This window comes from Kalmanozyma brasiliensis (genome assembly GCF_000497045.1).
Source record: "Kalmanozyma brasiliensis GHG001 unplaced genomic scaffold PSEUBRA_SCAF3, whole genome shotgun sequence".
Taxonomy (NCBI): domain Eukaryota; kingdom Fungi; phylum Basidiomycota; class Ustilaginomycetes; order Ustilaginales; genus Kalmanozyma; species Kalmanozyma brasiliensis.
The window spans coordinates 32,927-59,645 of NW_015961970.1; the positions used below are offsets into that span (position 1 = coordinate 32,927).

The 26,719-nt window shown below is 58.5% G+C and overlaps 11 protein-coding genes across 11 annotated transcripts; 6 read left to right on the top strand and 5 right to left on the bottom strand.

Moving 5' to 3' along the window:
• Positions 1-456: 456 nt before the first annotated feature.
• On the top strand, positions 457-1,656 carry PSEUBRA_003881 (Peptidase C14, caspase domain protein; the record flags this gene model as incomplete). The annotated part of the gene is made up of 1 exon (XM_016437464.1): positions 457-1,656. One exon carries the CDS (start codon positions 457-459, stop codon positions 1,654-1,656), a length of 1,200 nt encoding a protein of 399 aa, XP_016291016.1.
• A 587-nt stretch (positions 1,657-2,243) lies between these two features.
• On the top strand, positions 2,244-3,893 carry PSEUBRA_003882 (Membrane bound O-acyl transferase, MBOAT; the record flags this gene model as incomplete). Its single annotated transcript, XM_016437466.1, has 1 exon — positions 2,244-3,893. One exon carries the CDS (start codon positions 2,244-2,246, stop codon positions 3,891-3,893), a length of 1,650 nt encoding a protein of 549 aa, XP_016291017.1.
• Positions 3,894-5,385: 1,492 nt separating this feature from the next.
• On the top strand, positions 5,386-6,498 carry PSEUBRA_003883 (Fatty acid hydroxylase; the record flags this gene model as incomplete). Its single annotated transcript, XM_016437467.1, has 1 exon — positions 5,386-6,498. The coding sequence occupies one exon, from the start codon at positions 5,386-5,388 to the stop codon at positions 6,496-6,498; it is 1,113 nt and encodes a 370-aa protein (XP_016291018.1).
• Positions 6,499-7,298: 800 nt separating this feature from the next.
• Positions 7,299-9,968, bottom strand: PSEUBRA_003884 (protein of unknown function DUF2013; the record flags this gene model as incomplete). The annotated part of the gene is made up of 1 exon (XM_016437482.1): positions 7,299-9,968. One exon carries the CDS (start codon positions 9,966-9,968, stop codon positions 7,299-7,301), a length of 2,670 nt encoding a protein of 889 aa, XP_016291019.1.
• A 650-nt stretch (positions 9,969-10,618) lies between these two features.
• Positions 10,619-11,476, top strand: PSEUBRA_003885 (O-methyltransferase, family 3; the record flags this gene model as incomplete). The annotated part of the gene is made up of 1 exon (XM_016437463.1): positions 10,619-11,476. One exon carries the CDS (start codon positions 10,619-10,621, stop codon positions 11,474-11,476), a length of 858 nt encoding a protein of 285 aa, XP_016291020.1.
• Positions 11,477-11,557: 81 nt separating this feature from the next.
• Positions 11,558-12,616, bottom strand: PSEUBRA_003886 (Tubulin binding cofactor C-like domain protein; the record flags this gene model as incomplete). The annotated part of the gene is made up of 1 exon (XM_059465215.1): positions 11,558-12,616. The coding sequence occupies one exon, from the start codon at positions 12,614-12,616 to the stop codon at positions 11,558-11,560; it is 1,059 nt and encodes a 352-aa protein (XP_059321461.1).
• A 331-nt stretch (positions 12,617-12,947) lies between these two features.
• Positions 12,948-14,327, top strand: PSEUBRA_003887 (Chorismate synthase; the record flags this gene model as incomplete). Its single annotated transcript, XM_016437471.1, has 1 exon — positions 12,948-14,327. The coding sequence occupies one exon, from the start codon at positions 12,948-12,950 to the stop codon at positions 14,325-14,327; it is 1,380 nt and encodes a 459-aa protein (XP_016291021.1).
• Positions 14,328-14,559: 232 nt separating this feature from the next.
• Positions 14,560-15,558, bottom strand: PSEUBRA_003888 (Dimeric alpha-beta barrel; the record flags this gene model as incomplete). The annotated part of the gene is made up of 2 exons (XM_016437483.2): positions 14,560-14,738; positions 14,901-15,558. The coding sequence occupies 2 exons, from the start codon at positions 15,556-15,558 to the stop codon at positions 14,560-14,562; spliced, it is 837 nt and encodes a 278-aa protein (XP_016291022.2).
• Positions 15,559-15,915: 357 nt separating this feature from the next.
• PSEUBRA_003889 (WD40 repeat) lies at positions 15,916-18,420 on the bottom strand (the record flags this gene model as incomplete). The annotated part of the gene is made up of 1 exon (XM_059465218.1): positions 15,916-18,420. The coding sequence occupies one exon, from the start codon at positions 18,418-18,420 to the stop codon at positions 15,916-15,918; it is 2,505 nt and encodes an 834-aa protein (XP_059321462.1).
• A 2,163-nt stretch (positions 18,421-20,583) lies between these two features.
• Positions 20,584-24,195, top strand: PSEUBRA_003890 (SANT/Myb domain protein; the record flags this gene model as incomplete). The annotated part of the gene is made up of 1 exon (XM_059465221.1): positions 20,584-24,195. The coding sequence occupies one exon, from the start codon at positions 20,584-20,586 to the stop codon at positions 24,193-24,195; it is 3,612 nt and encodes a 1,203-aa protein (XP_059320488.1).
• Positions 24,196-24,424: 229 nt separating this feature from the next.
• On the bottom strand, positions 24,425-26,398 carry PSEUBRA_003891 (Vps5 C-terminal; the record flags this gene model as incomplete). Its single annotated transcript, XM_059465223.1, has 1 exon — positions 24,425-26,398. The coding sequence occupies one exon, from the start codon at positions 26,396-26,398 to the stop codon at positions 24,425-24,427; it is 1,974 nt and encodes a 657-aa protein (XP_059320489.1).
• Positions 26,399-26,719: the final 321 nt, after the last annotated feature.

Consider the following 26,719-nt stretch of genomic DNA (forward strand, 5'->3'; position numbering starts at 1 on the left):
TGTGTGGCCCGTTGGCTGATGTGTGCCGAACAGCGATGCTGATGGTGTCGAGCGCAACAGGAATACGGGTCGAGAAGAGTTGAGATGCAGGCAGCAGCTTGTTCCGCAAAATGTCGAGGTCACGTGAGTCATTCTTTTTTCGCACGAATTTGTTCGCTCACACAGATTCGGGTGGCTGAGCCGCCGCCGGCTTTCAGCAGCTGCAGCAGCTTGGCACCTAAGAAAAGGCACGCACGGTCCCCGTTCTGGACTTTAGCCAAGTCCACGCTCAGTACAGCCTGCTGCACAGCTTCTCAGCTTACGCCCATTTCACAACTCCCGTGGTCATTCGATATCCTCTTTCACCACTATATCAGCCACAGCACAAGGTTACGACACAAGCGTGCTCGAAAGACATCGTCCACACAACGACCCGCACGCAAGAACAGCACTAGACTCAATCCAATCCTCGCAAGCATGGCGTACCCCGGGCAGGGCGGTCACCACTATCAGTCGACGCACGGCGGCGGCGGCGGCGGAGGCGGTGGATACGGACAGCAAGGATACGGCTACGGTGCACCTCCGCCCCAGCAGGGAGGTTACGGGGGCGGATACGGCGGTCCTCCCATGCAGCCTCCCCCTGGTGGTCCTCAGGGGCAAATGGGCTACGGCTACGCTCCGCAATCCGGCGGCCAAGTTGGCCCGCCCGAGTATGCCTCGAGTCACGTCAATTACAACCCTCAGGGTGGTATGATGGGCAACCAGCGTTACGAGTACTCGTCGATGCAGGGCAAGCGCAAGGCTCTGCTCATCGGCATCAACTACTTTGGTCAGAACGGCGAGCTTCGAGGATGCATCAACGACGTGCGCAACGTGCAAAACTTCTTGAGGCAGCGCGGATACAAGGACGACGACATGGTGGTACTGACTGACGACCAGCGGGATGGACGCAGCATTCCGACGAGGCAAAACATGACGGCGGCCATGCACTGGCTGGTACGCGGAGCGTCACCAGGCGATGCGCTCTTCTTCCACTACAGCGGTCACGGTGGCCAGGCGAAAGCTTCTCAAGGCGACGAGGCGGACGGATACAACGAGACCATCATCCCTGTCGACTACCAGCAAGCGGGTCAGATGGAGGACGACGAATTGCACGCTATCATGGTTCGCCCACTACCCGTGGGATGCCGTCTCACAGCCATCTTTGATTCGTGTCACTCTGGAACGGCGCTCGACTTGCCTTACGTCTACTCCACCTCGGGCAACATCAAGGAGCCCAATGTCATTGCCGGTGTGGGCAAGGGTCTGATGGGCGCTGCGATGAACTACGCACGCGGTGATGTGATGGGCATGGCCAAGGGACTCTTCTCCACATTCACCTCGGCGAAGAACACCAACGGCGCCGAAGACATCACCAAGCAGACGCGATCGAGCGGTGCCGACGTGGTGATGCTGAGTGGCTGCAAGGATGCACAGACGAGTGCGGACGCTACCGAGGCGGGCAAGGCGACGGGCGCGTGCTCGTTTGCCTTCCTGTCGGTGATGAACCAGTACCAGCAGTTGACGTACAAGCAGATGCTCAACGCGGTGCGCGACGTGCTGGCGAGCAAGTACAGCCAGAAGCCGCAGCTGAGTTCGTCGCATCCCATCGACATGGACCTCCTTTTCGTCGTTTGATTGCTTTTGCACTGTATATCCTTGATCTTGCATCTAGTCTTTTCATCTACGAAAGTGTGATCGCAGTGTGACCACCACGAAGAGGATGCGACTGTGGCCCTTTCATGTACCAAGTGCTGGTCACACCTCTTATCGCCCTTTCCCACGCACAATCATCCACTTTGCTCCTCGGCGTAGCCAGTCTGTGACTGAGTCGCCTGTCATCCCGGATCCGCTGTATCGTCACAGCTGCAAATAAGCTTTCGGGCTCATCTTTGGATTGAAAGTCGGTCGATCCGATGACGTTTAGAGCGTGTCACGGGCCAGCCGAAGAAGCCTCCACAAAGTCACTTTTTGGACCGGTTTTCAGCCGAACTTTTTGGGGCCTTTATTCATGTTTGCTTGCTTCCCCGCTTTGAGAGGGGAGCGTGACAGCAGCCCAAGAATCTTGCTCATTGGCTCGGCTTCAGCGGCCAATCGCTCAAGTCACAGTCACATCAAGCCATCCATCTCTTCATCTGCCACCACAACCATCATCCGAGCCTCCGGACTGTCGACCCAGCAAGTATCGCGATCAAGAGGTCACAAGCCCCTCGACCACCGCCATCATGCTGGAATCCGTCTTCCAGCCCATCGCCGATGCGGCCGGTGCACCCATCGACTACATCAAGCTTTTCATCTCTTTGCTCTCGGCCTTCCCTCTGGCAGCTGTCTTTCCATACCTGCCATCGCCCGCAGCAAAGCATCTCTACAGCTTGGTTATCTCGTTCATCTTCTTCGTGCCCATCCTCAATCTCTATGGCGGCTTTCTACAGCTCCTTGGCTCGGCGCTGCTGACCTACTTCATCTGCATGTTCAAGGTCGGCGGCCAAAACATGGGCTGGCTCGTGTTTGCACTGCAGATGGGCCACTTGACCTACAATCATGGTGTTCGCAAGTTTGGAGGCATCCCTCTGTCGACGCTCGAGATCACGGCGATGCAGATGGTCGCTGTGATGAACCTCACCACGTTCGCTTGGGACTGTTACGATGGTCAGATCCGCACAGAGGCCGAGTGCGATGACTCGCAGAAGAAGAGCCGTATCACCAAGATGCCGTCCATCCTCGAGTTCCTGGGCTACGTGTTCTACTTTCCTGGTGTCTTGATCGGCCCTTCCACCCGCTTCTGCGATTACCGAGCCTGGAGCACCGGCGAGCTGTTCGCATCACCCAAGGGCAAAGAGAAAGCTACCGGCCGCACTGGTCCAGCTTCTCTCCCCAACGGCCGCCTCTTCGCCTCTTTCCGTGAGCTCTTCGCCGGCATCGGCTTTATGGCCATCTACTCGGTCTTTGCGCCCGCCTATTCCTACGAGAAGCTCATCGGTCTCCACGGCGGTCTGCACCACCTTCGCTGGTACCAAAAACTCGTCTGGATCCAAGTGGCCGGCTTCATGGCGCGCACTAAGTACTACGGAATCTGGTCGCTCACCGATGGCGCGTGTATCCTCTCCGGTCTCGGCTACAACGGCGTCGACCCCACCAGCGGCAAGACGCGCTGGAATCGATGCCGCAATGTCGATATCCCCAAGATCGAGTTTGCCAACAACTGGAAGGAGCTGCTCGACGCGTGGAACATGAACACCAACGTGTGGCTGCGAAACAACGTCTACAAGCGCATCGCTCGCCCTGGCAAGAAGCCCGGGTTCAAATCGACCATGACCACCTTCTTCACCTCTGCGTTCTGGCACGGGTTGGAACCGGGTTACTACCTCAGCTTCGTCCTGGCCGGGTTCATGCAGTCGGCAGCAAAGACGCTGAGGAAGCATCTACGACCTGTCTTCTTCTCTCAGCCCAACGTGGCCAACCCGACCTTCGCCAATGTACACACCTTCTCGGTGCCGCAGCTGGCGTACTGCACGGCATCCGTGTTGGCCTCGCAGGCGACGCTCAACTACGCCGTTGCGCCGTTCATGCTGCTTGAGCTGCGCGCGTCGATTGCCGGCTGGAAGGCCGTCTACTTCTACGGCCATATCTTGACGTTTGTCACTATCCTCGCTTTCCAGAATGGACTGGGTCGGGCGCTGGACAAGAAGAGCGGACGGGCGAAGCTCAGCAAGCGCGGCGAGTCGGAGAAGCCAAAGGCGTTTGCGAGCGGGTTCACGACCGATGCGGACAGCGATGCCGAGGGCTTGCGCAACCGCACGAGGAACGGTGCAAAGAAGCTGCTCGACGAGCAGGCCGAGGACGTGACGGCGTTGGCGCCCGAGCCAATCTCGTAAGGCAAGTTTGCTGGATTTGATACCGCTGCTGGTGTCTAGCAAAGGCGCACCTCGGGGTGCTTGATAACAATCAATACGAAAAGACATTGAAAAGTCAAAGGAACATGGACGCTGATCACGGGTCTCTGAAGCGGATGATAGTGTTTCGTCGGAGAGTTACGCGTCTGAGGTACTCAGCGTCGGTTAAGAATGTCTAGAATCTAGGTTTGTAGAGAGGTTGAGTTTGCGAGTTGGCAGTCCATGCTTGCGTTCGCAAGTCCAGGCTCTGCGGGCCACTTTGATCGCTTTTGAGGCGGACCAAAGCGCGCCATGTCCAGCGTACTGCGTGTCTCGTGCTTCCTCGGAAGGGGCTTTCAACAAGCAAGCACACAGCATCAGACGCCGAAGGAAGGGCGATCTTGCCAGCTCTCGCTGGACCTTGCCACACATATGGGCTCGTTGACGCACGTCTCTCCGCAACAAGGCTAGCCTGTCTCCAGTGCTGGCGACAAACTGAGCGAGCTCGATTGGCAAGGCTCTAGCGTGGGAAAATGACTGTGCATGCACACGCAACAGCTGCGGCTCTCGAGTGCAGAGCGTCATGAGGCCCTGCTACTCACCGCGCAAAGCCTGCTTCAAGGCATTTCTTTCACGTACCACTACAAGGGCCGCTCGCATCGTTGAGAGCCACGTGATGGGGCCAAAGAGTCTTGCCAGCGATATCGGGCTGCGTGAAACGCTCCTTGTGCTCAGTCACACGCCGCGCTGCATACCGAAGTGTGCCAGTGCGAGGATCATCCTGCGACTCAGCATGGAAGAGGAGGCCCTCGATAGCATGGACAGGTGACCCGTTCGCATGAACTACAAACGCAATCTCTGCCAAAACTCTCCTCGTTGACTGGCTGTGACAGTGTGGGGCAGCACTTGGATCGGATGCAGCGTTGACAGCTTCTACACCTGTCACCCACGCATTGATTGCATCACAATGTCGCCATTGAGCGAATGACAGAGCGCCAAATCGCCACTCACGGGGGCAAAGGCATCTCTGTTCGGCCCCATCGACCGACGAACGGCACCCAAGCGAGGACAATGACAGCTTTGCATCCAAGCGACGAACAGGGCCCGAGAGTGTAGCTCTGCGCTCCCAAAGCGACATTTGGAGCTGCGCGGCGGCGACCTTTCACCCGCTACAAATTTCGGATAATTTCACGCGCCTGTCCAAAACCGCTGAGATCTGCCTCGCTCAAGAGCCGCAAAAGGGGGGCAATTTTCAATGGCCGCTGTCAAAGATAACCCCGCAAATCCACCCAAGACAAGGCTGGGCGCAGCCGCGGCTGTAAGCGAGCTTGCACGAAAAAAGGGAACCGCCCAGCAGAGGCTTTTTGACATGCTCTGCTTGCGGTGCATCTCGAGCTAGGAGTATATAGTCCAGATCCTCAACCTAAACCAGCAGCTCTCTTCCCCACTACCTGTTGCTGATCGCACGAACACAGCAGCAGTCACAACTCGAACCATGGCGACAACCACCGCCACCACGACCACGGCGACCGCCGCGCCAGTCGCGCCCGCCACCCCCAAAGTGGCCAACAAAGGCCGCATGACCGCCTCCTGGCACACCAAGCCTTCTTCAGAATGGACCTTCCACGAGCGCTCGCTCATCTGGCTCGGCGTGGCCACCGCCAACGACCCGTCCAACCCCGCTCCCGCGCCGCCGGTCTACCCGAAATCCGCACCGGTCCCCGTCTACCCCGTGTGGAAGATGCACCGCTACATCGCGCCGCGAGCCCTCGGCCCTTTGCTCGTGCATCACTTCTTCACCCAGTACACCGGCATCCAGGTACCCGTGTGGGTGGCAACGACTCTCTATCTCGCCTACTTCATCGTCTACGGTACGCAGGTGTTCGCGTGGAACAACGCGATGACGACCAAGTTCGGCACGTTCGACGGTGCTGCGGGCCGAGACGGTGTGCCGGATGTCGACACGACGAGTGTCGCTCTGGGTCTGTTCATGGTCGTCATCAGTCGGGCGACCATCGCTATCCCTTACCTGTACGAGCCTTCTGCGCCAGTGCTGGACTGGTACACGGTAGCAATGTTGCCGGTGAACTGCTTCATGTTCGCCGTCGCCGTCGACTTCTGGTTCTACTGGTACCATCGTCTGATGCACGAAGTTCCCTGGCTTTGGAGGTTCCATCGTAAGCACCATACCACGAAGCATCCTATCGCCGCTCTCGGTGCGTTTGCGGATCATGAACAGGAGTTCTTCGACATGGTTGGCATCCCCATCCTCGCCTGGTTGAGCTGGAGAATTAACTTTGCCACTTGGTGGGTCAGCACCTGCTACATCCTCTTCATCGAGGCCTCCGGTCATTCCGGTCTGCGTGGCTACTTCCAGAACCCCACGACGTGGATGTTGCGCTACTTCGACGCCGAATTGTGTCTCGAGGATCATGATATTCATCATCGTCAGGGGTGGAAGAAGAGCGGAAACTACGGAAAGCAGACCCGACTGTGGGACAAGATCTTCGGAACCCAGAAGCCTAGGATCGAAGGCACACCGGATAACATCAATTGGGACGATCCCATGGACTTCCCTGCGCCGGTACCGGAAGAGAAGAAGGAGTAGAATTGTGGAAGAAACCCATTCGTTTTTTGTTATCATACCTTGCATTCGTTTTAATTATCAGGCACTCTCCATCGGACATGATGAGCAGCGCTCAGAGACGTCTGTGCTTGTTCGCTTGACGCAGGTGCTGCTGACGTCGTCGATTGTCGTCTTTCTTGCTGCAAGCTGCTGACCGCCGCAATCCTAATCGGACTTTAACGTCAAGCCTTGGCCATGATGGCCATCCTTGGTGGCACTGGTCATGATGCAATGCTTATTCAAAGGTGTTCCTCCTTTCCGGTTCATGTCGATCAACCTGCCGGCGGACGCTTGCCTGGCGCCCCATCTGCCCGCAGCACGCGTCAAGAGCAGCAGCAGTCCGAAGGCAAGGGCCAGGAGAAGCAGCGTCGAAGGACCGCCAGCTGCACTCGACAGATCGACGCACCATCCCAGCCGTTTCGGCAGTGTGAGGAAGATCTTCTTCGCGGTCTGCCACGGTCTGGGCCAGGAGACTTTCCTCGAAACCCTGCACACGCTGATTGACTAGATTCTAAGGTCGTGCACGGCCATCGATCGACGGCTCGAGCAAGGCTGCGGTACCAATGTCGATGCTCGTGACGTGCGGCCAAATCGCAAACGCCGGTCCTGCCAATGTCAGTCTTCCCACGCAAACAGCATCGGCCAAACCTCAAATGCAGGTCCTGCCAACGTCGATGGTCGATTACAAACCCTCATCATTCACCACGATGGCACACACACACACACACACTCGATTGCTCTCATCCCAATATCATTGAGAAGGAAAGTAGCGTTCAGTGCGTCTAACGAATGCGTAAGCCGCGACGCAGCCGTTCGGCGATGTACCAGCTCTGTGCGTTGGCCAGCTCGTCCGCGTCCTCTCCACTTCCCATCTCTCCGTTGCCTGCTACACTCGTGCTCGCCGCGGTCGGGGCGGTCGCTGATGGTGGGGGAGGTGGGGGTCTTCTTCGACCGCCACTCTTGCCCACACTTCCCGCAGCTTGACCGGGGGGTACATCTTCCGTAGAGGGTGAGCCGCTCGCCGAAGACCCGGCGTACGGGCTGGCGCACCTCGAGCCGCCCAATGAGACCGACGGGTCCGAGGACGACACCTGCATAGCTCTCCGTGCTTGGCTGGGTGGCTGTGGCGGCTTGCGTCGTTTCGGCGCTCCGTCTGCCACGACGCTCCCGATCGTAGACATACCGTTCGAGTCAGCAACGACCGTCGAGTCGGATCCATCGGCGAGATGCCCCACATGCGCATCGAGGATCTGCATGGTCGACTCGCTGCTCAGCGGCGAGCCGATGCGGGGGGCCGCTTCCTGCGTCTGCAAAGACTGATAGAGGTGCGGACCGACCGAGATTGCCGATTCGTGATGATTCCTGCCAGACTCGGGCGAGGGGTCCTCCGCCATGTGCGCATGCCACGAGCTCGAGGTGGAGCCCACTTCGTCGTCCTCGTAGTCTCCTGACGTCGACAGTCCTGAGTTCTGCCGTGACCCTATCGAGGGCGAGTTGACCCGAGGAGGCGTACACGGCGCGGACTGGGCCGAGATCGTACGTTTACCGTTGCTGTGCTGCTTGCCAGTAGCTCTGCTGAGCGAGGCTGCAGACGTAGGGCGCAGGAGCGTGCCTCCGACCGACTCTTCGCGTGGATGCGAGAGCGACGCTACCCTCTTGTCGCGTGTGCGCATGGTGGAGGGTACATTGAGGGACCCAGTGTGTTCGTGGTCGAGGGCAGCGGTATCGAAGGTGCCCTCCGTGCTCATGCTCGACGGAAAGAGCGTCGTGTGGATGTCGATGGGACTGGCCACCTCGTCCTCTGTTGTGATGGCCAGCGAATTAGCTGTAGCTTGCACTGAGTTGCTGTTCTCCTTGATCTTTGTCGCCAGCATCGGCAGACCTTCTGTTGTAACTCCCGCGTGCATCGCCTTGACATGTGCCTCGCCTCCTCCGATAGGCTCAACCACTGCAACTCGCTCCGTTCCATCCAACCTGTCCAGCTCGACACACCATTCGGCCCGCAAACACCGCTCCACCAACCTCGTCGTTGTAGTCGAGATGTCATTCAGATGCCCATGAGCAATCAAGCCCTTCAATAGCCTCCTAATCTGGGGCCGCTTATACGGATACGTGCACAGCTGCGTGTTGGTCAACAGCGGATGCAATACTCGCAAGTAGGTGTGCCGCAACGACTCGCTCTCATCCGGCAAGTCGTGCAGCTCGCGGATGAAGATATCGACCAGAACGCGGAGGTCGTTGGTGTAAAAGTAGCATGCGGTCTCCTTGGTGGTGAAGAGAAGGTAGAGGAGCTTGAGCACAAGCAGCTGCATACAGACATCTTCGGCGTCGGAGCTGCTGGCGCGGTTGAGCATGAAGATGAGGTTCTCGCCAAAGGTCTTGCTTGCGTTGAGTCGCTGTTGCAGGACGCTGAGTACGAGGTTGACGGGTCTTGAGCTGGTGGGAGTTGCCGAATTGATCTGACCGGGAGCGGATGAGGCGTGAGCGGGAGCAGAGGAAGTAAGGGTGGACACCATGTACTGCTCGTTGATGGCGACGAGAAGCTTGATGAGGCGGTAGTTGAAGTCCTCATCGTGATGGAAACGGGTCTCTTCAACGAGGTCAAATAGGTGGTGGATGAATCGCTCGTCGAAAGCTTTGAGATGATCCGGCTCGAGTTTCTGAACACGACAGACCTCGTACAGCATGCGGGCGGCCTTCTCGCGCAGACTGATCTGAATGGCGATGTCCTTGGAGGCGGACGAAGAGGTGAGACCTCGCGAGGTGTAGGAAGGCCGTGAGCTTGTTGAGTGTGAAGACTTCGATGCTGCTGAACGCTCCTGGTCCCAGTGAGCGCCGCTCCAGCCGACTGCGCCCGACTCTGAGATGCCGATCTTTGCTTCTGCCTGTGCTGCATAGCTGCCCGCCCAGATCTGATGCACGAGTCGATGCAAGAAAGCGCGGACGCCGACAAAGGAGACTGCCGAGGCCGACGTCTGGATCGACTTGTATGCGGAAGGAAACGCATCGCCGTACTGGAGCACGATCTCGTAGGTCATGAGCAGGATGGGGATAGAGGTGGATGTTTGCATGATTCGTATCGCTTCCTCTGCGGCGAGCTGATGCATTGCGATGTTGGTGGGAGTCTCGCCGGCTGCTGTATCAACATCATCGCGAAAGGCTGTCGAAGAGAAGAGGCGGTTGATGCAGTACTCTTGGTTGTATTCGGAGGTGAGATTGTCGTTGAACGAGGCGGCACAAAGATGGAGGAACTTGGCGAGAATGCTGGTGGTGTAGGTGCGCTTTGCCTGGAAGATAGCATCGTCTTGATGGCCAGTCGCTTCGTATGATGTCGATGCATGCGGAGTATCGTACTGCGACGGCGGGTGGAAGGGCGTGTCAAGGATCTCGTCGAGTTCGGCCCAGAACTGCTGTGGGTTTTCGATGGGCGCATAGCTGGCAAACGGATCCATCGTGAGAAAGGTACGCCGGTAAGTACGGCGGCAATGCTACGAGCGACTACCTCATCCGGCCTGACCTTGCCCGACGGCTTCAGCGAGCGCAAAGTCGAAGTGCCGCGAGGCTGAGAGGTGATGGCTTGAGATGGTGTTGCGAGGTGCAGCTTGAAGCAACCCCGCACCGGTCACTTGCAGCTGCCGTGATTGGTGTCGGTCACACGCAATCTCAAATGAGGCTACGATCTCACATTGTCGCCGAGAAAGGTACGACTTTAACATTTGACGATCTCATCACGGCATGCACGGCTGAGCAAGCAAAATGCGTTTTTGTGCGTCAACTCGACACAGTGCACGTCCCTCAATGACAAGGCGAGATCTTCTTCTTGCTGGACCCTGGCATGCGGGTGTCTTCTCCGGTGCCTGTCAACGAGCACAGCCAACGGCGTATGCAGCTGATGATCAGCACTCCGTTCTTCTCGCTGTCTTTGAGTGTTGCTCCTCGTGTACGAGCCTGGGAGTGTCAAGCCGTTACCTAAGTGTCTGATGCCTCTCTTCGACATGTGCTGCGCTGTTCTTCCCGCCCTTCCTCCTTCCTCCCAACCTCGATCCGATCCTTGAGCTCGTCCACCCCGAGCCCACCCCTCTATCAAGAAAACTTTTCCGCAATGAGCGACATTGAGCTTCCCGTCGAGTCGCCGCTCACCTCGGCATCCAAGCTGCTACAGAGCGTGGTTTCGCAGCTCGACACATCCAAGCCTGCCACTTCGGAGCAGCTGGCCCAACTCAAGATGGTCTCATCTCTGCTCTCTGGCCTCGACCCATACCTCGACCAGGTGTCCTCGGCCGCGCCTGCCGTCCAGCGTCCTCTGCTCAAAGCGACCGCCACGCACGACTGGGAAGGCGCGTGGTCTCGCAAGGAGACGCTCTTCCACCTCTCCGCTGCGTGGTCTGCGGGCGCATACGAAGGCAACTTCGTCGGTCTCCTCACAAAGCTCACGCACGCTAAGAAGGCGCTCGAGATCGGCATGTTCACAGGCACCACGACGGTCTGCATCGCTCAACAACTGCCCGAGGGAGGCAAGGTGACAGCGCTCGAGATCGACCCTTACCTGGACAACTTCACCCGCCCGCTGTTCAACGAGACTGGTCTGGGCGACAAGATCGACGTCAAGGTCGGTAACGCCGTCGACCACCTCGAGACGATCGCCAAGAACATCCTGACCGACGAAGAGGCGTACGACATCATCTTCATCGACGCCGACAAGCCAGGGTACAAGAGGTACTTCCAGACCATCCTCGATAAGGGACTGCTCAAGAGGAACGGCCTGTTGGTGGTGGATAACACGCTGTACAAGGGCACGCCGTGGACCGAAGGACTCGTGGACCAGGAGATGTTGGCGATTGGGAAGGAGAACGCGGATGCCATCAAGGAGTTCAACAAGGTGGTGAGGGAGGACAAGCGGGTCGAGGTGGTGGTGCTGCCTGTGAGGGACGGTGTCAGTCTGATCATGCGCAACGAGTGATGTCAAGTTGCTGCGTAGTTCTACAAATACAAGGATGATGGTCATGCAATGTCGTGCGGGTATGCGTTGATGCTGATGCTTTTACTCTGACTTGAGAAGCTCGACGAGAAACTTGTTGACAGACTCTCCGATCGAGCTGTCGTGATTGGACAAGCTCTCGACCTTGTCTGCCAAGCAGTTATCATTGCTGCGCGCCACTACGCTGAAGTTGGCCTCATGTTGGCGCTTGTCCTGCTGCCTGAGTTGTTCGCTGTTGATCAAGTCATCAAAGTCCTGCACCCTGATCGGCTCTTGCGGGTTTGTCACAAAGCGTATCGCGGAACACCCTTCGAGCGTCACAACGCTGCCTCGTTTGGTAGACAGCTCGACTACCGAGTCCTTCGAGTTGTGCATGCGGAACTGATGGCATGAGGGGACGCCGAGCAGAGAACTGGTGAGTCCGTGTATCATGATGCTGCCCTCTATCGGCGGTAGCAGAAGAGACGAGTTGGTCACGGAGCGGATCTGCACCGCGAGGATCGTATATGTTGAGGTGAGCGGTCGGAGGTCGACAATCGAGTTTGAGATGTCTGTCACATCAATCGAGACGCTTTTGCTGGACTCTATCGCCGAGAAGATGATTGAATGCTTGTATCGAGTGCCGCGCAATGCTGATATCGTCACATGACTCGACTGTCTACCTTGGACTGTCGGGACCGTCCCGTCTTGCGTTCCATCGATTGCGTTCGTAGTCGGAAGAGCCTGTGGTGCTATCGTTGGTGATGACTGTGTGACTGCTGCGACTGCCGGCTGCTTGCGCTTGAACGCGAAGCCAGCCTTCTTCTTTCCCACGCCACTGCCTTCAGGTCGCTGCCCTAACCCTTTCCTCTTCTCCTCCAATGCTGCCGAAATCTCTTCGAGCCTCCTCTTGTGCACGCCCTGATCGTGGCTTGGCAGGATGCCGCTATCGACTGCTTGAGTCAGCTCTGCGCTCAGTCCAGCATATGTCTGCACCGCCTGCTGAAGCTGTTCCTGCGTCGTCACGCTGTCCGAGAGTTGGCTCAGAAGCACATCGGTGCTCGATCGAAAGTGTGAATAGAAAGCTTGTGCCGAGGAAGCATTGGCGAGCGACGCGTTGCCAATAGACGACGTCGATGCCATCCTAATTGGACGACAGTGGCGATGCTTGACGTTGTCGGTGGCGTTGCTCGACGAGTAAGTATCCGTGTTGTTCTCAGTGAGCGTTGCGAAGACCAACACGCACCAACACAAGCATGCAAAGATTAGATTGCGTATCGGCGATCAGGCTTCTGCTGCTGCTATTTTCAAAGCGACATCACACGGCAGCCGAGCAGAGCAGCAAGAAGAAATGAAATTAGAGCTGCATAATCACGCACTCACACGCAACGAGTCACATTTCTTCCAGTTCATCTGTCTCTCTTCCCTTTCACCTCCTTCACTCACGTCATCCTCTCCCTCAAACACCGCCAACATGTCCACTTTCGGCTCGCACTTCCGCGTCACCACCTACGGCGAGTCACACTGCGCCTCGGTCGGCTGCATCGTCGACGGCGTGCCCCCCGGCATGGCCCTCGACCCTCAAGACATTCAAACCCAGCTCTCGCGTCGTCGACCCGGCCAGTCCAACCTCACCACGCCTCGCGATGAGAAGGACCGCGTCGAAATCCAGTCCGGCGTCGAGCGAGGCGTGACCCTCGGTACGCCCATCGCCATGCTCGTGCGCAACCAGGACCAGCGACCCAACGACTACACCGATGAGACGCTCGATGCCTACCCGCGCCCCTCGCATGCCGACTTCACCTACCTCGAGAAGTACAACGTCAAAGCAAGCTCCGGAGGCGGACGCAGCTCAGCTCGTGAGACCATCGGGCGTGTCGCTGCCGGTGCACTCGCCGAGAAGTACCTCAAGGAAGCTTACGGCGTCGAGATCGTTGCATTCGTATCCAGCGTAGGCAAGGTGCACATCCCGCGCTACCCGGGCGAGCAGCTCGCCAAGGACGTCGCCAACGGCGCTCCCATCGCCACCGAGACCAAGGATGGCGTGCAGGTCGAGGGCAAGTCCTTCTACGGCGAATCGGCCACCGACGGCCCACCCCAGACCAAAGTCGATAACATCATCAACACGGACCACCTCACCGAGGAGGAAGCGGAAGAACCGCTTTCCGTAGAATTCCGTCAACTGCTTAGCTCGATTACCCGCGCCAAGGTGGACGAAAACGCCATTCGATGCCCGCACGAGCTGGCAGCCGAGCGCATGCGTCAGCGCATCCTCCTCGCCAAGGCCAACAACGATTCCATCGGCGGCACGGTTACGTGCATCATCCGGGGTGTGCCTTCCGGCCTCGGTGAGCCGTGCTTCGACAAGCTCGAGGCTAAGCTGGCACACGCCATGCTGAGCATTCCCGCGACCAAAGGGTTCGAGATCGGTTCTGGCTTCAGGGGTACCGAGGTGGCGGGGTCGAGGCATAACGACAAGTTTGTGCGCAAGGCGGATGGACGATTGGGTACCGTGACCAACTGGTCTGGTGGTATTCAGGGTGGTATTACGAACGGAGAGGATATCTACTTCCGTGTTGGATTCAAGAGTCCCGCGACCATCAGCCAGAACCAGTCCACCGCGACGTACGATGGTAAGGAGGGAACGTTGAACACCAGGGGAAGGCACGATCCTTGTGTCGTGCCTAGGGCCGTGCCGATCGTGGAGGCCATGGCGGCGCTGGTGATCATGGACGCGGTGCTCGTGCAGAACGGCAGGTTGGCCACTGCCGAGAGGCTGAGCGGGGAGGCGGTCGAGGCGCTGCCAAACAGCATGAAGTGGCCGCAGGGCAAGAGGAGGAAGACGGAACAGTAGGCGTGCACCAAAAGCAGCGTTTCCTTTCATTCACCCAGGCCTTGTATAGTCGGCTTACCTGCTCAATCGCACATCTTTCAAGCAGTGCGTCTGCCGTTCAGCTGGTTGAAAAGCTCGTTCGTTCGAGAAAGTTCTCGACTCGAGCCCGAGCTTCTCATCTTCGAACCAAGCTCGGCGCTTGAGCAGGGAGACGCCTTTGCATTCATCCCAAAAGTATGAAGGGCAAGAATCTTCATTTCTGCCCCTCGGCCTCGATCGCAGCCACGGGGTCCCAAGCGCGGTACAGCTCGCACGTCTTCCTCTCCCTCCGCACGATGTTGCGACCATCAGGACCGATGACCTTGGTGCGCCAGGGGGTGTCGCATGCGCGCTTGTACTCGGGCGTCTGTTCGATGCCGCTCTGGTCGTATTCTGTGGCCGATCGAGCGGAGCGAGGACGGGCACGGTTGAATGTATCACCAGTCGAGCATTTGACGGGATTCGACCAATAACGGGGAGTGTGATAGAAGAAAAGAAGCGTCAGTGATACATTTTCGATGTCTGGAGCGGGACACAGTTTGTGTGTGTGCTCACCATGCAGCCCCAAGCACCGGGGTACGCCCTCCGCATCGCCCTTCTTGGCCTCCTTGCCATTGACGCCATTATCGATCAGCGTAAACCGTCTGCTCCTCCTCCAGCCCTTGACCTGGGCCAGCATGGGCACGTGCTCCTCCGCGAACCACCTGTTGTACTCCTCCTGCATCTCTTCGACCACATCGACCGAGTTCGTCACGAGGTACCCGGGGGTGTCTGCTTGCGTCTGGACGTTCAAACCGAGCTTCTTGCGCTCGACCTTGATGTTCGCGTCTGTGTCGCTGTCGTAGTCCAACCGATAGATGCGGCGATCGACAATGGCGAGCCGGGTAAACAGCTCCGCCTCCCTCTCGCTCCTCTGACTCCTCAGGCTGGTATACGCCTCCTCACCGAAAACGACGTTCGAGCTGATCGTGTAGAACGCTCCCCAGGTGCTTTTCGGCGCGATAGGCACCTCGGCCGTCCCCGATGCTGGGTGCAGCGCGGTGGAGGTCACCTCGTATCGGGTTGCAGAGCGGAAGGTGGGGAACCGATGGATGCGAAGAGGTACGTGCTCCGTGTCGTACCATTCGTGAAACTCTTCTAGCGACACCGAGGGTCCAGGCTCCATAAAGACCAGCAGCAAACCAGAGTCGGACGCTTTGAATAGGTCCGTCATTGTGAAATCCTTATCAGGCGGGCTTGCTAGGTTCGAAGGGCGTGATGGAGATGGTGGGGCTGAAAGGATGCGCTGGACAGACAGATGGCGGTGGTGGAGAAGGACGTTTGCAGAACAGCTGCAGTGCAAAGATGGCACCGAGAGGCATGGAGATAGAGCGGGGTCCACCAGTTCTAGGTCGGGCCGTCTTTTCCGCCCGTGCGCCGGTAGGAAGAACAATTTGCCGCTTTGATGCCGCATCAGACCATTCACACCGGCTCATGACTCGCATATCCTCGTTCAGTGGCATGCTTCTTTGCGATCAAACGCTCACACTGAGAACAAGAATGAATGTAGATTGAAGACAACATCTCCGGCTCAGGCCGCACCAACGCCATTCACCTTCTTTGGCGCCTTGCCCCTGACCTCCTTCTCCTTGGCCAAACTGCTCTTCCACCCCTCCTCGAACGCCGCCTCGTTCATCGCTGGATCCGCAATGCTAGCCGCGATCTCGTTCTGCTTATGCCTGTTGGTCGACTCGAGCTCGCCCCTCCACTTGCTGACAATCTCAGACACCCGGCTGGGCGCGTACGTCCTCGCAAACAGGGCGGCTTCCGAGTGGCGGCCGGCCTTCTCGAGCACTTCGATGCACGAGTCCACATCGGACAGCGAGAGGTAGGCGGCAAAGGCGACGTTGGTCGATCCCTTTTCGGTTGCCAGCTGGGCGAGACGCGTGAGCAGCTCGCGGTCGTTCGTCGACGTGGCTACCAGCAGCATCGACGAGAGGTCCTGCGCCTTTTCGAAGCATTCCTTGGCCAGAGCGACGTTCCATCTTGCTAGAGCCTTGTCGCCGATGGTGCGCCAGCGCGACTCGGACCCGACTTGAGGACCACTGCGAGCGATCTCGAGCGCAGTGTCGAAGTTGTCAAGGGAGATCGCAAGATCGAAGCGGTGCTCTGGGTCGGTGGACACATCCAAAGCCAGATCCTTGAGGTCTTGCGTTTCCAAAAAGCGGGCGACACGATTCCTCTGGTCGGCTGGCACCTGCTCGAGCAGTTCCGCTGCAGCGTCGAGGTCACCACGCAGAATGGCGGTCTGGTACTCGACCAAGGCTAGCGAGAGCGAATAGCTGAAGATGGCCAGATCCTTGTTGACCACGTAGACGCGACCGTGCTGAGGAATGTAGCCGAGCAGGAAAATCTCGTTGTCCGAGTGTGTGATGGTGTGAGTCTGCTCACCGACGAGGTATTGCAGTCGGTTGGTCGAGTTGGTGTAGAGGAAGCATTCGCCCGTCCACTTGGCGGTGCGGACGCTTTCCGACACTTCTGTGACGACCTCGAAGGCGGTCTCGACGCCCTCGTCCTCGACGTCGGCGCCCGAGTCGAGGTGAGCAGCGTAAGCCTCGCGATCGAATCGAAGAATGTAGAACGAGTCGTCGCAAACCACAGCAACGAGCTCGCCGGTGGTGGACCAGTGGACCGCCTTGGCCTCGACATCCACACGACGAACCAACGCGCCCGTCTCCCAGTCGTAGAAGCAGACAAAGCCACTGCCGAGCACAGCGAGCAAAGCACCGCCTGCCACCGCCTCGATGTTGTACGCCAACGTGATCAGACCCGGGCGCTCCTTAAAGTTGCGGAAGACCTTGAGCTTGGACCCGCCCTCCTGGACGGCGTACGTGTTGCTGTCGCCTGCCCAGGCAAAGCCGAGACCGGAGCCGAATGCCTTGTTCCTCCATGCGAGCGCTGTGTAGATGATATATTCTCCGTCACCGCAGACCGTGACGAATCGTCCGTTAGGACTGTGTTGCAAGAGCTGCGGGTATACCTCGGTGGTGCCCATCTCTCGCACCGTGACGGGAAGTCTCTGTCCATCAGGAACCGTCTCCTCTGCTGTTGCGCCAACGTTGGCGCTGAGGACTTCCGAGTTTCGCGCCCAGACGACCTTGCCTGCTGCGTCCATGCTGACGCTGGGCTCCTCCTTGCCGAGCTTGATGACCACGGCACCCTCATCGTAGCCGATGGCGACATCGTTGCCGTTCCTCTTGTAGGCCACACACCAAACTCGTTCGAGACCGTAGTCGAGCGTCGATTCGAGCCTGTAGGTGTTGGAGTGCCAGAGCTTGACGGTGCCATCCTCGGAACCGGAGATGATGAGTGGCAATGAAGGGTGGAAGACGGCAAAAGAGACGTTGGATGTGTGGCCGGTGAGAGTTTGAACGCAGGATTTGGAAAGGTAATCCCAGACCTTGACGGTGCGGTCGTCGCCGACGGTGAGCATGTATGGCTTGTCACCGCCGTGGAAGTACTCGACGTAGTTGACGCCCTTGTCGTGCGCATCGAGCGTGAAGTTGGCGACACTGGTGCCGAGAGTCCAGACTTTGACGGTTCGATCCAAGGAAGACGAGGCGAATGTGTTGGAGTCCTTGGGGTTGAAGCAGAGGTTCATAATGTAGTGAGTGTGACCCTCGAACGTCTGCATGAGACGCCAGTTCTTGTCCCAATCCCACATCTTGATGGTCATGTCGTCAGAGCCAGTGATGACATAGGAGCCGGTAGGATGAACAGCGAGACAACGGATGTAGTCCGGATGCGCCTCAAAGCTGATGACCTTTTCGTGTGTGTTGTAGTTGAAGGCGCGAAGCTGAAAGTCGTCCGAGCCGGCAACGAACCAGTTCTTGCGCGCAATGAACTTGACGCATCGTACTGGTACGTTGGTGACTTCGAAAGTCTTGACGATGGCGCCTGTCTCGTAGTTCCAGATGTTGACGGAACCCGAGTAGAGACCCGCGAGCAGCCATGGCTCTGTGGGGTGAAAATCGAGCGACTTGACGCGCTCCGACTTTGCAAAGAGCTTGCGCTGGATGTCAAGAAGCATCGGCATGATGGGCGACTATGGGACTAGCCCTGATGCGGACGACGGGGGAACACGAAGCGGTGCCGTCTTTCGTTTGTGTAGCTACTTGTTGGAAGCTGAGTTGGCTCGCTGCGGGCGAAGCTGGTGCAGTGGGGTCAGCGGTATCCTGCTGTGTTGGATCCGTTCGTGTGACGATCAAAGCAAAGGCAGCAACTCGCTGTGACGACTCGAGAAGCACAGGAAGGGAGTGATGGTGACGTGTGTGAATATGAACGAGGAGGGGAGCGGCAAAGTGTTGGAAGACTTGACACGCTCGCTCGCTGCCTTTGGACTGGTTGAAGCGAAAGAGAATTGGCTCGAGCCAAGTCTCTGAGTCGCTGGCGCTTGCTTGCTTCCCGTGCGTTGCTGGTCGGTTGGTCCCTTCGGCGAGTTACACGTCTTTGCCTTCTTCTCAGCCGGACCAGGCGTCCAGCCTGATGCTTCAAATTTCGTATTCAAAGTGAACACGTCCAATTGAAACTTTTTAAACAGCGATTTGAAGCCGATTTTCCTAGCCCCCAGACTGTGAGCGTGCTGAGCCTAACAAACCTGAATTTTGGCCGTCCAAATCAGCTGAGACAGTTTTGTGTGCGCGTCTCTCTGTGTGTTTGACCTTCGAGTCAGATCTTCTGGAGAAGCAAAAGGTCGAGGCGAGGTGAATTTTGGCGGTGTTAAGGCGCTCCGTCGGAGCATCTGGCCGACATCGCAATCGTGCGATCTGCTGGCTGGTTTTTTCGTCACGCCTGGCAGCCAAGTTTCTCGCCTGAATCGCGTCTTCAACGCGCTGCAGCTGCATTTCCAAAAAAGGGCTCTTTCGATGACAGAGCAGCAGCAGCATCACGCCAGCCAAAAGCATGCTGTCGATCCCTGTTTTGTTTGCTCGGACTTTCGACCCTGCCTGGCCTCTTTTGCCGCCCCAAGTCATGCAGACCCTGAGGTCGCTTCTCAACTCGTGTCACTCGCTTCAATGTGGTGGCATTGTCTCTGTACCAGATGCTTCCAGTGATCGCGCAAGCGTCTGTCAAGACTCACAGACAGTCTTGGTTATCAATCCTGCCAATGCTTGGGAGAAGGTGTGCAGCCTGGCATCAACGGAGGAAGGAGGGCGTGCAGGCTCAACGACGACACCTTGCCACGGATTTTGACTTCCGCTTCGTCAAGAGGCCGAGAGCCAAAGGCATCAAGAAGCAAGCCAGGCGACGGACGCTGATCGAGGGCAGTTGGACCAAAGGAGAGAGGGCGGCGGTATCCTCCGATAAGTAGCTGAGAAGAGCCACTGCATGACCAAATCACATCCTCGCCGCCGAAAGCAGACGGAAGGAGAAAAGAGAGCAGAAACTGAAATTACACACACAAGATCGGAGCTGAGCTCTCTCGCATCTGGATATTTCGCCTGTCTCAGAGTGCGAATCAACGAGGCACAGAGACAAAGGCAGGCACGAGAGCGGTAGGCGCGAGCAATCAACACGCCCTCGCCTTGTGACTGTTTTTTCTTTTTTTTCCTTTCTCCATGAGAGAGACAGAGTTACGTGTGCCTGCAGACCAACACTTTCGCGCAGCAAAAGCAGCAGCAGCAGCAGCAGCAGCAGCAGCAGCAGCCGCTACATGCTCAGACTCAGACCTCAGGTTCCAAATCCATCCATTCAGCCATCGATTCCATCTCTCGGCCTCTCTGTGTGTGTGTGTCTCTCTCCCTCTCCCTCTCCGCTCTCTGTGCCGCTGGTCATTGTCCGTCTTGAGCCACGCTTCCGTCATCCTTCGAGCCTCCAACACTCTCTCGAGCTCGGATTGATCCACCGCTCATTGCTCCGTCGCCATTCTTGATATCCATTACCTTCGCCTTGCTTTCAACCAACACTTGTCCGCGTCTCACAGTTTCTGTCCTCCTTGCTTCTCTGATAGTCGACAACATTTCAGCATTCGCTCTATCCCGGCCGTTCGTCCATCCCTCGATAGTAACTCCGTCTCGGACTCTGCCGAAGCATCCGCCCAGACCCATCGGCCAATCCGCACTCAGAACACTCATCTGCGCCACTTCGGTTTCACCCTCTGTCAGCAATCGGCAACTGGCCTTGTCCTAGATCGGAACATACTACAAATCTCCTCTGAAGCGCTGGCGAGCCGTTGAAGGCGTTGAAATCCACCGTCAACATGGCGCGTCCAGACGCTACGCAGCCTTCGTCGTCGTCATCGGCCTTGACGTCCACAACGAGCGCAAAGGAGACCACCGACGCAGCCACAACTCAGTCGCAGCTTGCCCCCTCGACCCCGCCAGCGCAGTCGGCCGCTCTGCCCACCCCTCCCACCTCTCACAACGAGTTTCGGCCTCCTCAGAATCCAGTCGCCTCCTCCTCCAGGATCAACGACGATGACCAACTCCCAGACACAAGTCCGACCACCACCGTCTCGGAAAACATGGGCCCTCGCAGAGCCGCTGCTCGTCTCAGTGGCGGAAGCACTTCGTTTGATCGCAACGCCGACGACTCCTTTTCGTCTCAGCGCAGAGCCAGTCGGCGCTCGAGCATCGACCGCAACGACGAACGCACAGTAGCAGCAGAACGTCCTCTCGATCGCAGCTCCTATCGTTCGCGCCATTCGCCCTCTCACTCGCCCGCTCGCTCTCTCACTCCTTCTCCCATTTTGGGCTCAGCCTTCGCTGCTCGTCCATTGTCACTCCGACCAGACGATAACGAAGACGATGCAGACGACCACGACATTCTCAAGCTCGGCCATCTTTCCTTTCCCATGCTCGGTGTAGGCGTCGGCCCCACCAAGCAAGAGATCGAGATGCTTGTCTACGGCTCGTCAACTACCAACGGTGACGCTGCTGACCCCCCTTCACCAGCTGAAGAGTCAGGCAGCCTCGAGGATGTGCTTGGGTCGTTGGCCAACATGGGACTGGACCAGCCCAACGAAAGCTCAGCAAGCGAAAGGGAGCGAGAGCTCGCCGGGATGGTCAAGATGCTCGCGTCCCGATGCACAACCCTCACCGACTCCCGCGATCGAGCGCAGTCCCAGCTCAAGTCGACGCGCTTCACCGCCCTCTCTGTCATTTCGTCGATGAAGCAGGCACATGCTCACGCTCTTGCCGCAAACCGCAACGTCACAGATCGCCTCGAGGCCGAGCTGGACGGATGGAAGGCTCAGGCAAAGATGCTCAGTGCCTTGCTCAACCGCGCAGAAGCCAAGGGCTTCGACGAGAGGCGTTCCAGCTCGGCTACTGCCGCGCCCGTCGTTACATTCGCCGATCGAGCAAAAGCAGCTGCCGCCTCCGGCCCTACCTCGAGCCACAATAGGGTTTCCTCATTCAAGAGCGATAGCGCAGGTCTCAATGCGGACACGAACCAGCGAATCATGAGCAGTCCGAGCTTCAAGTCCTCCCCGCGCGAGAACAATGCTATCATTCCATCGCCTGGCACTACGGGCCTTGGCATCTCCAGCTCCGGTCTAGCCGAAGTCGACACCGACCTCTCTCCTACTGCTGCCCTTATCCGCGAGAGGAACAAACTCATTACGGACAAGAAGCATCTCAAAACTCGTGTCAGGGATGCAGAGGCCCAGGTCTACAAGCTCGAGAGCGAGCTCAAGGCTCTCCGACCGTATCTCGTCTCTGGCGGCATCAAGACGAGCGATCTCCCAGCTGATGCCACGGACGCCGATGCACTTGGCAGCCACACTCCCGGCAATCTCAGCCAGCCTGGCACCGCTCCGACCACACCCAGTCGTTCGGGCAGCCGCAGAGACAAGAACCGCAAGAAGCGCAACGTTACCATGGGCGACGCAGAGACGGAGCACCTCATGTTGGCTGCTCGACGACTACGCGAGCTGCGCAAGGAGCAAGCAGCCGCTGCGGCGGCGGCCTCCAGCTCACCTGTCGAGTCGGGCTCGCTGCCCACCTCTCAGGAGAGCGGCAGGCCAACGTCCACGGCTGCTGCTTCGAATGGTCAGGTCCTCGCACCTGCTGCGGACCTCCCGGTCTCGCATGCTTCCCCTGTCAAGCGACAAGCAAGCGAAGACAGAGACATGCCGTACCGAATGGAACCGCGCACGCCGCCGTCCAGAACAGCCGAGCGACCGCCCAAGACGCCCAAATCCGTTGCCAGCATTCCCAACACTCCACGCACTGGTGTGCGAGCTCGCGAACTCGATGAACTGGCTCGAGGAGACGATCGCCGAGAGAGCTGGTCCGGCCGTCACCGCAGGGTCGACTCTGCGTCTTCGTTCACCGGGATCGACGAGCTTCTTCAGGCTGCCGAAACGCTCAACCCAGGCGCTGCGGCTCCTTCGCCTTCTATGCGCGCCGGACGCCCTCCGCTTCCTTTTCCTCCTCCGGGCGGCGACCCGACGTACTACCCTCGCGAGCCACCTCACCGCGGGATGGGCTACCCTCCGCCGCTCTCCGTCACCACGCAGCGCGGACCTGGTCCTGAGTATGATCCCTACGGCTACAGCGCTGCACCCTATCCCGTCCAGTCGAGTCCGCTCCGTATGGCTCACGAGAGTCCCAAGCGCCGACGAGTCTCGTCTGCTGCCTTCGACTTTGAGCCCTACGGATCTCCTTTCCTTGGCGAGCACGCACCTCGCATTCGAACGCAGACCGAGGGAGCGGATCCGTTCATGCAAGGACGCCCATACCACGACTATGCCCCAAGCGGACCTCCTAGCGCCGGCGGCAGTCAGGTGTTGAGCGCGCTCGATCTGCTTGCCGACCAAGCTACTGCGAGCCAGAACCCGTCGCAGGGAAGCGACAAGTCAGGGGAGTACGAGGGTGTCAGTCCCATCGGCAGTCTCAGCAGCGATGACGAGATGATGGATGGCGAATCGCGACGCAAATCTGGCTCGCGGTTGTCCCGCGCGCAGGATGGATCTCGCGGCTCCAAATCGAACGGCTCGCAGGGCACCTCTCGAAGTGGCGAGAGCAAGAGCTTTGGCGGCAACCAGAACCCCGAAAAGAGACTGCCGTATGTACGATGGACCTCGGAGGAGGACACAAAGCTGCGCGCGGCGATCAAGGAGCACGGCCAGCGGTGGGAGCTCATCTCGCGTGCGGTTGGCACGAGGTCGTACCACCAATGCCGACAGCGATACCTGCTGATGCGACGCAAGGAGGCAGCTGCCAAGGCGAACGGCGACGATGGTGAGGGTGGACACGGTCTCTCGGCCTCTGCGTCGGACCAGCAATCGCAGGAGTCGGACTACGGTCAGGATCCTCATCCCAGCAGCTCGAGTGGACGTAGGAAGAGCGGCTCCCATGGCCGTCGTGCGTCCCGTGGAGCTGATCCGTACGCCGCAGAAAGCGGTGCCACCTCGACCCCGCTGCACAAGCTCTCGATCGGTGCGCCTGCGCCCGCCGGCAGCGTCTATGGCCAATTCTCGCCGACCCACCGACAGGACGGCTTCATTCCGTCTTCGCAGACGCCCACACACAACCGGATGATGTCGCATCCGCACGCTGCAGGACCACTGTCGCCATCGATGCAGCCGACCTCGCCGTACGCGGCCCAGACCCCGTCGGCTGTTAGGAGGGGTCACTACCCGCCACCGTCGCCGTTGGCGGCGCATTCGAGGCAGCTGCCGCCGCTTCAAGCGCCCGCACCGGGGTACATGTCGCAGGGTCCGCCGTCGAGCCCGCACTCCGGCAGCGGGGGCGGCCACCACAGGCAATTCTCCGGCGAAGGCAGGCAGCAGGGTGGTGCGCCGCCAGAACCCACAACGCCTAGCTCCACCGCAGCCAGAAGGATGGGCGCCGCCCTCTACAGCTGATCTGCTTCGTTTTCACCGATACCACACATCGCATGGAACCCGCATTCTTTCTCTTCACTTTGAATCCTGACACACCTCTCACGGAAGGATCTCGCACATCTCATGTTCCGCCTTTTCACATTTGCTTTCAAAAGTCTTTCTTGCATCACGTGTTCGGTCTTCTGACGATGTCTGTGCTTCTGCTCGAATTGGCAAGATGTGCATGCATTGAAGCTCTAAAGAGCAACGGTCAGAACTTGCCAGCCAGGCTTCTGGCCGCTTCGGACGCCGAAATCCTCGATCGCCCGCTGGCTGTTCCTGACGAGCCCGAGTTGAGCGTGCCGAATGGGTTCGGTCGCGTGTTGGCTGGATTGGGACGGTGTAGGAACATGGACTGGGTGCCAGGAGGACCGCTGCCGCCACCAGCACCGGCAGCAGAGTTGAACCCGGAGGCGAAGGGATCGTCCTGGGTGCTGTTGCGAGACATGGGTTGCCCCGATGCTGCGTGCATGGATTGCGAGAGACTGGGCGTGCCCATGGGGGAAGGGTCTGACCAGGCGTTGGGCGTGGTGGGCATGGGTGATCGCAGTGCTGGCGGTTGCGGCGGTGGCGACGAGACGTTGTGAGACGTCGTCGAAGCTGAGCTGGTCGATCTGCGCATGCTGTCGGGCAAGAAGGAGGGTGGTCTGCCGTTGTTCTGCCCAGACTCGGATGGACCGGTGTTGGGAAGACCGTCCGGTCTCGACTGAGTCAAAGAACGTCTTTCGCCGGGACTGCTGCGATCCGAGTCGATGTGCGCGAATGGTGGTCTCGCGGATCCGGGCGTACCTGCCAACCCTTGCGAAGGTCTTTGAGGCGTTTGAACCCTGCTATCTGGTCTCCTGGCCGAATTGTCCAGCTCCTCTTTCAAACCTCTCATCTCCTTCAACAGCTGCCGCGCGAACATGACGCTGCCTCTCGCATGCTCCGCCAGCGCCTGCTGCAAGTCCTGATGCGCGTATCTGCTGTGGCTCTGCAAGCTGTTGTGCAGCTCTTGACTGATCTTCTTGAGATGGAGCGCGAGTGCGTGCTCGTGTCGCTTGGCCTCTTCGAGCTCCTCAAGTGCGTCGTCGACTCGATCTGCGCGGAGGTTGCGTTGCATCTTCAGATGCTCGGCTTCCCGCTTCTTGTTGACGGTAGCTTTCTGTGCATTATGATGTTCTTCTACGAGGGCGTTGCGCGCGAGCATGGCTTCTTTAGCTGCTCTTGCGTTGATGGACTGATACGCCACAGCATCACCGATAGTCAAGAGCTCAGTGTTGCTTAATGCGTCTTGCAACTCGCCGAGACTGCGTGCGGTGTAGGCTGTGCGTTTGAGGACGTACGGAAGACCGAGACGCAATGATGGTGGTCGAATCTCCTCCACTGCTCCAAGATTGTTGAGCTTCACCGAAAAGTCGGTCAGAGCGGCGGTCAGCGAGCGACGGGAATGAGCGAGCTTCTCGGATGCTTCGGCAGCGTCGGCAAACTGCATTTCGAGTCGAGTGACTTCCGCTCTGGCAGCCACGAGATCCTCGTCGTCATCATAGACGCTCCTTGACGTGCTGAGACCCTTGGAGCTGCCGCCCAGACCGAGGATGCCGAGACCACCGCTGCTGATGCGAGACCCCGTCGATGCAGAAGCTGAAGTGGCAAGGACGCCATTTGGAAGACCGCCGGTTGTATCGACACCGCCGTAAGCGACGGAAGCAGCGCTCGCCATGGCATTTGAGAAGCGCTTTCGAGCGGCTGCAGAGCTGCCAGTTCCAGGCGGAGTGGGGGAGTAGGCAAAGTCGGCCTCGATCAAGTTGCGAGTCTCTGGGTGATCTCGTAGGGCTGGCTCTGCGAGGACCCGGGAGAACCATCTGCCGAGCATGAGGCGGAGAATGCGGGTATCTTCCAAGCCACTGGCTGTTGTGGACGGCAGAGGCAAGGCGGGCACAATGATGGCTGGGCTAGAGAGCGAAAGAGCGAGAGCAAAGAGGCAGAGTTGCCGGTAGGTGCGAGTGATGCCAGGGTAGGAGGAAGCGCGAAAGTGTGGCAGGTTTGTGAGGGCGTCGAAGCGGACGGTGAGATCCTTTTTGGCCCTCTCGATGGTCTGTATGCGCACACGCAGAAAGACCTCTCTTGGTTTGGAATGTGGCTCGTAGACCCGAGATGCGTCTGTGTCGGATCGGTTGGCCCATTGTCCTTTGCGCTGATCCATGTCAGGATGCATCGATGGCGCGGATGCAATTTGCCCGGAGCTTGTAGCAGGTTGGTGTCCATTTGCTAGCTGAGGTGTGGGTGGGACTGGCTTGTCCAAGTCGGCGCGGACAGGATGGCTGGAAACGGAGCGATAGGCCGGTGCTTCATTAGTGACAGCTTGCCCCTGCTCAGGCTGAGCTGGCGGTAGTTGAGACGCCATGACGAGCTTCCGGTCAGCAAGACCCGGTTGCGGCCGATGGGTCGAGGCTTGAGCGTGTATGAGGCTGTGGAATGACTGGATGGCTTAGCTGCTGCGCATTTTGGGAGATCTGACCGAGCA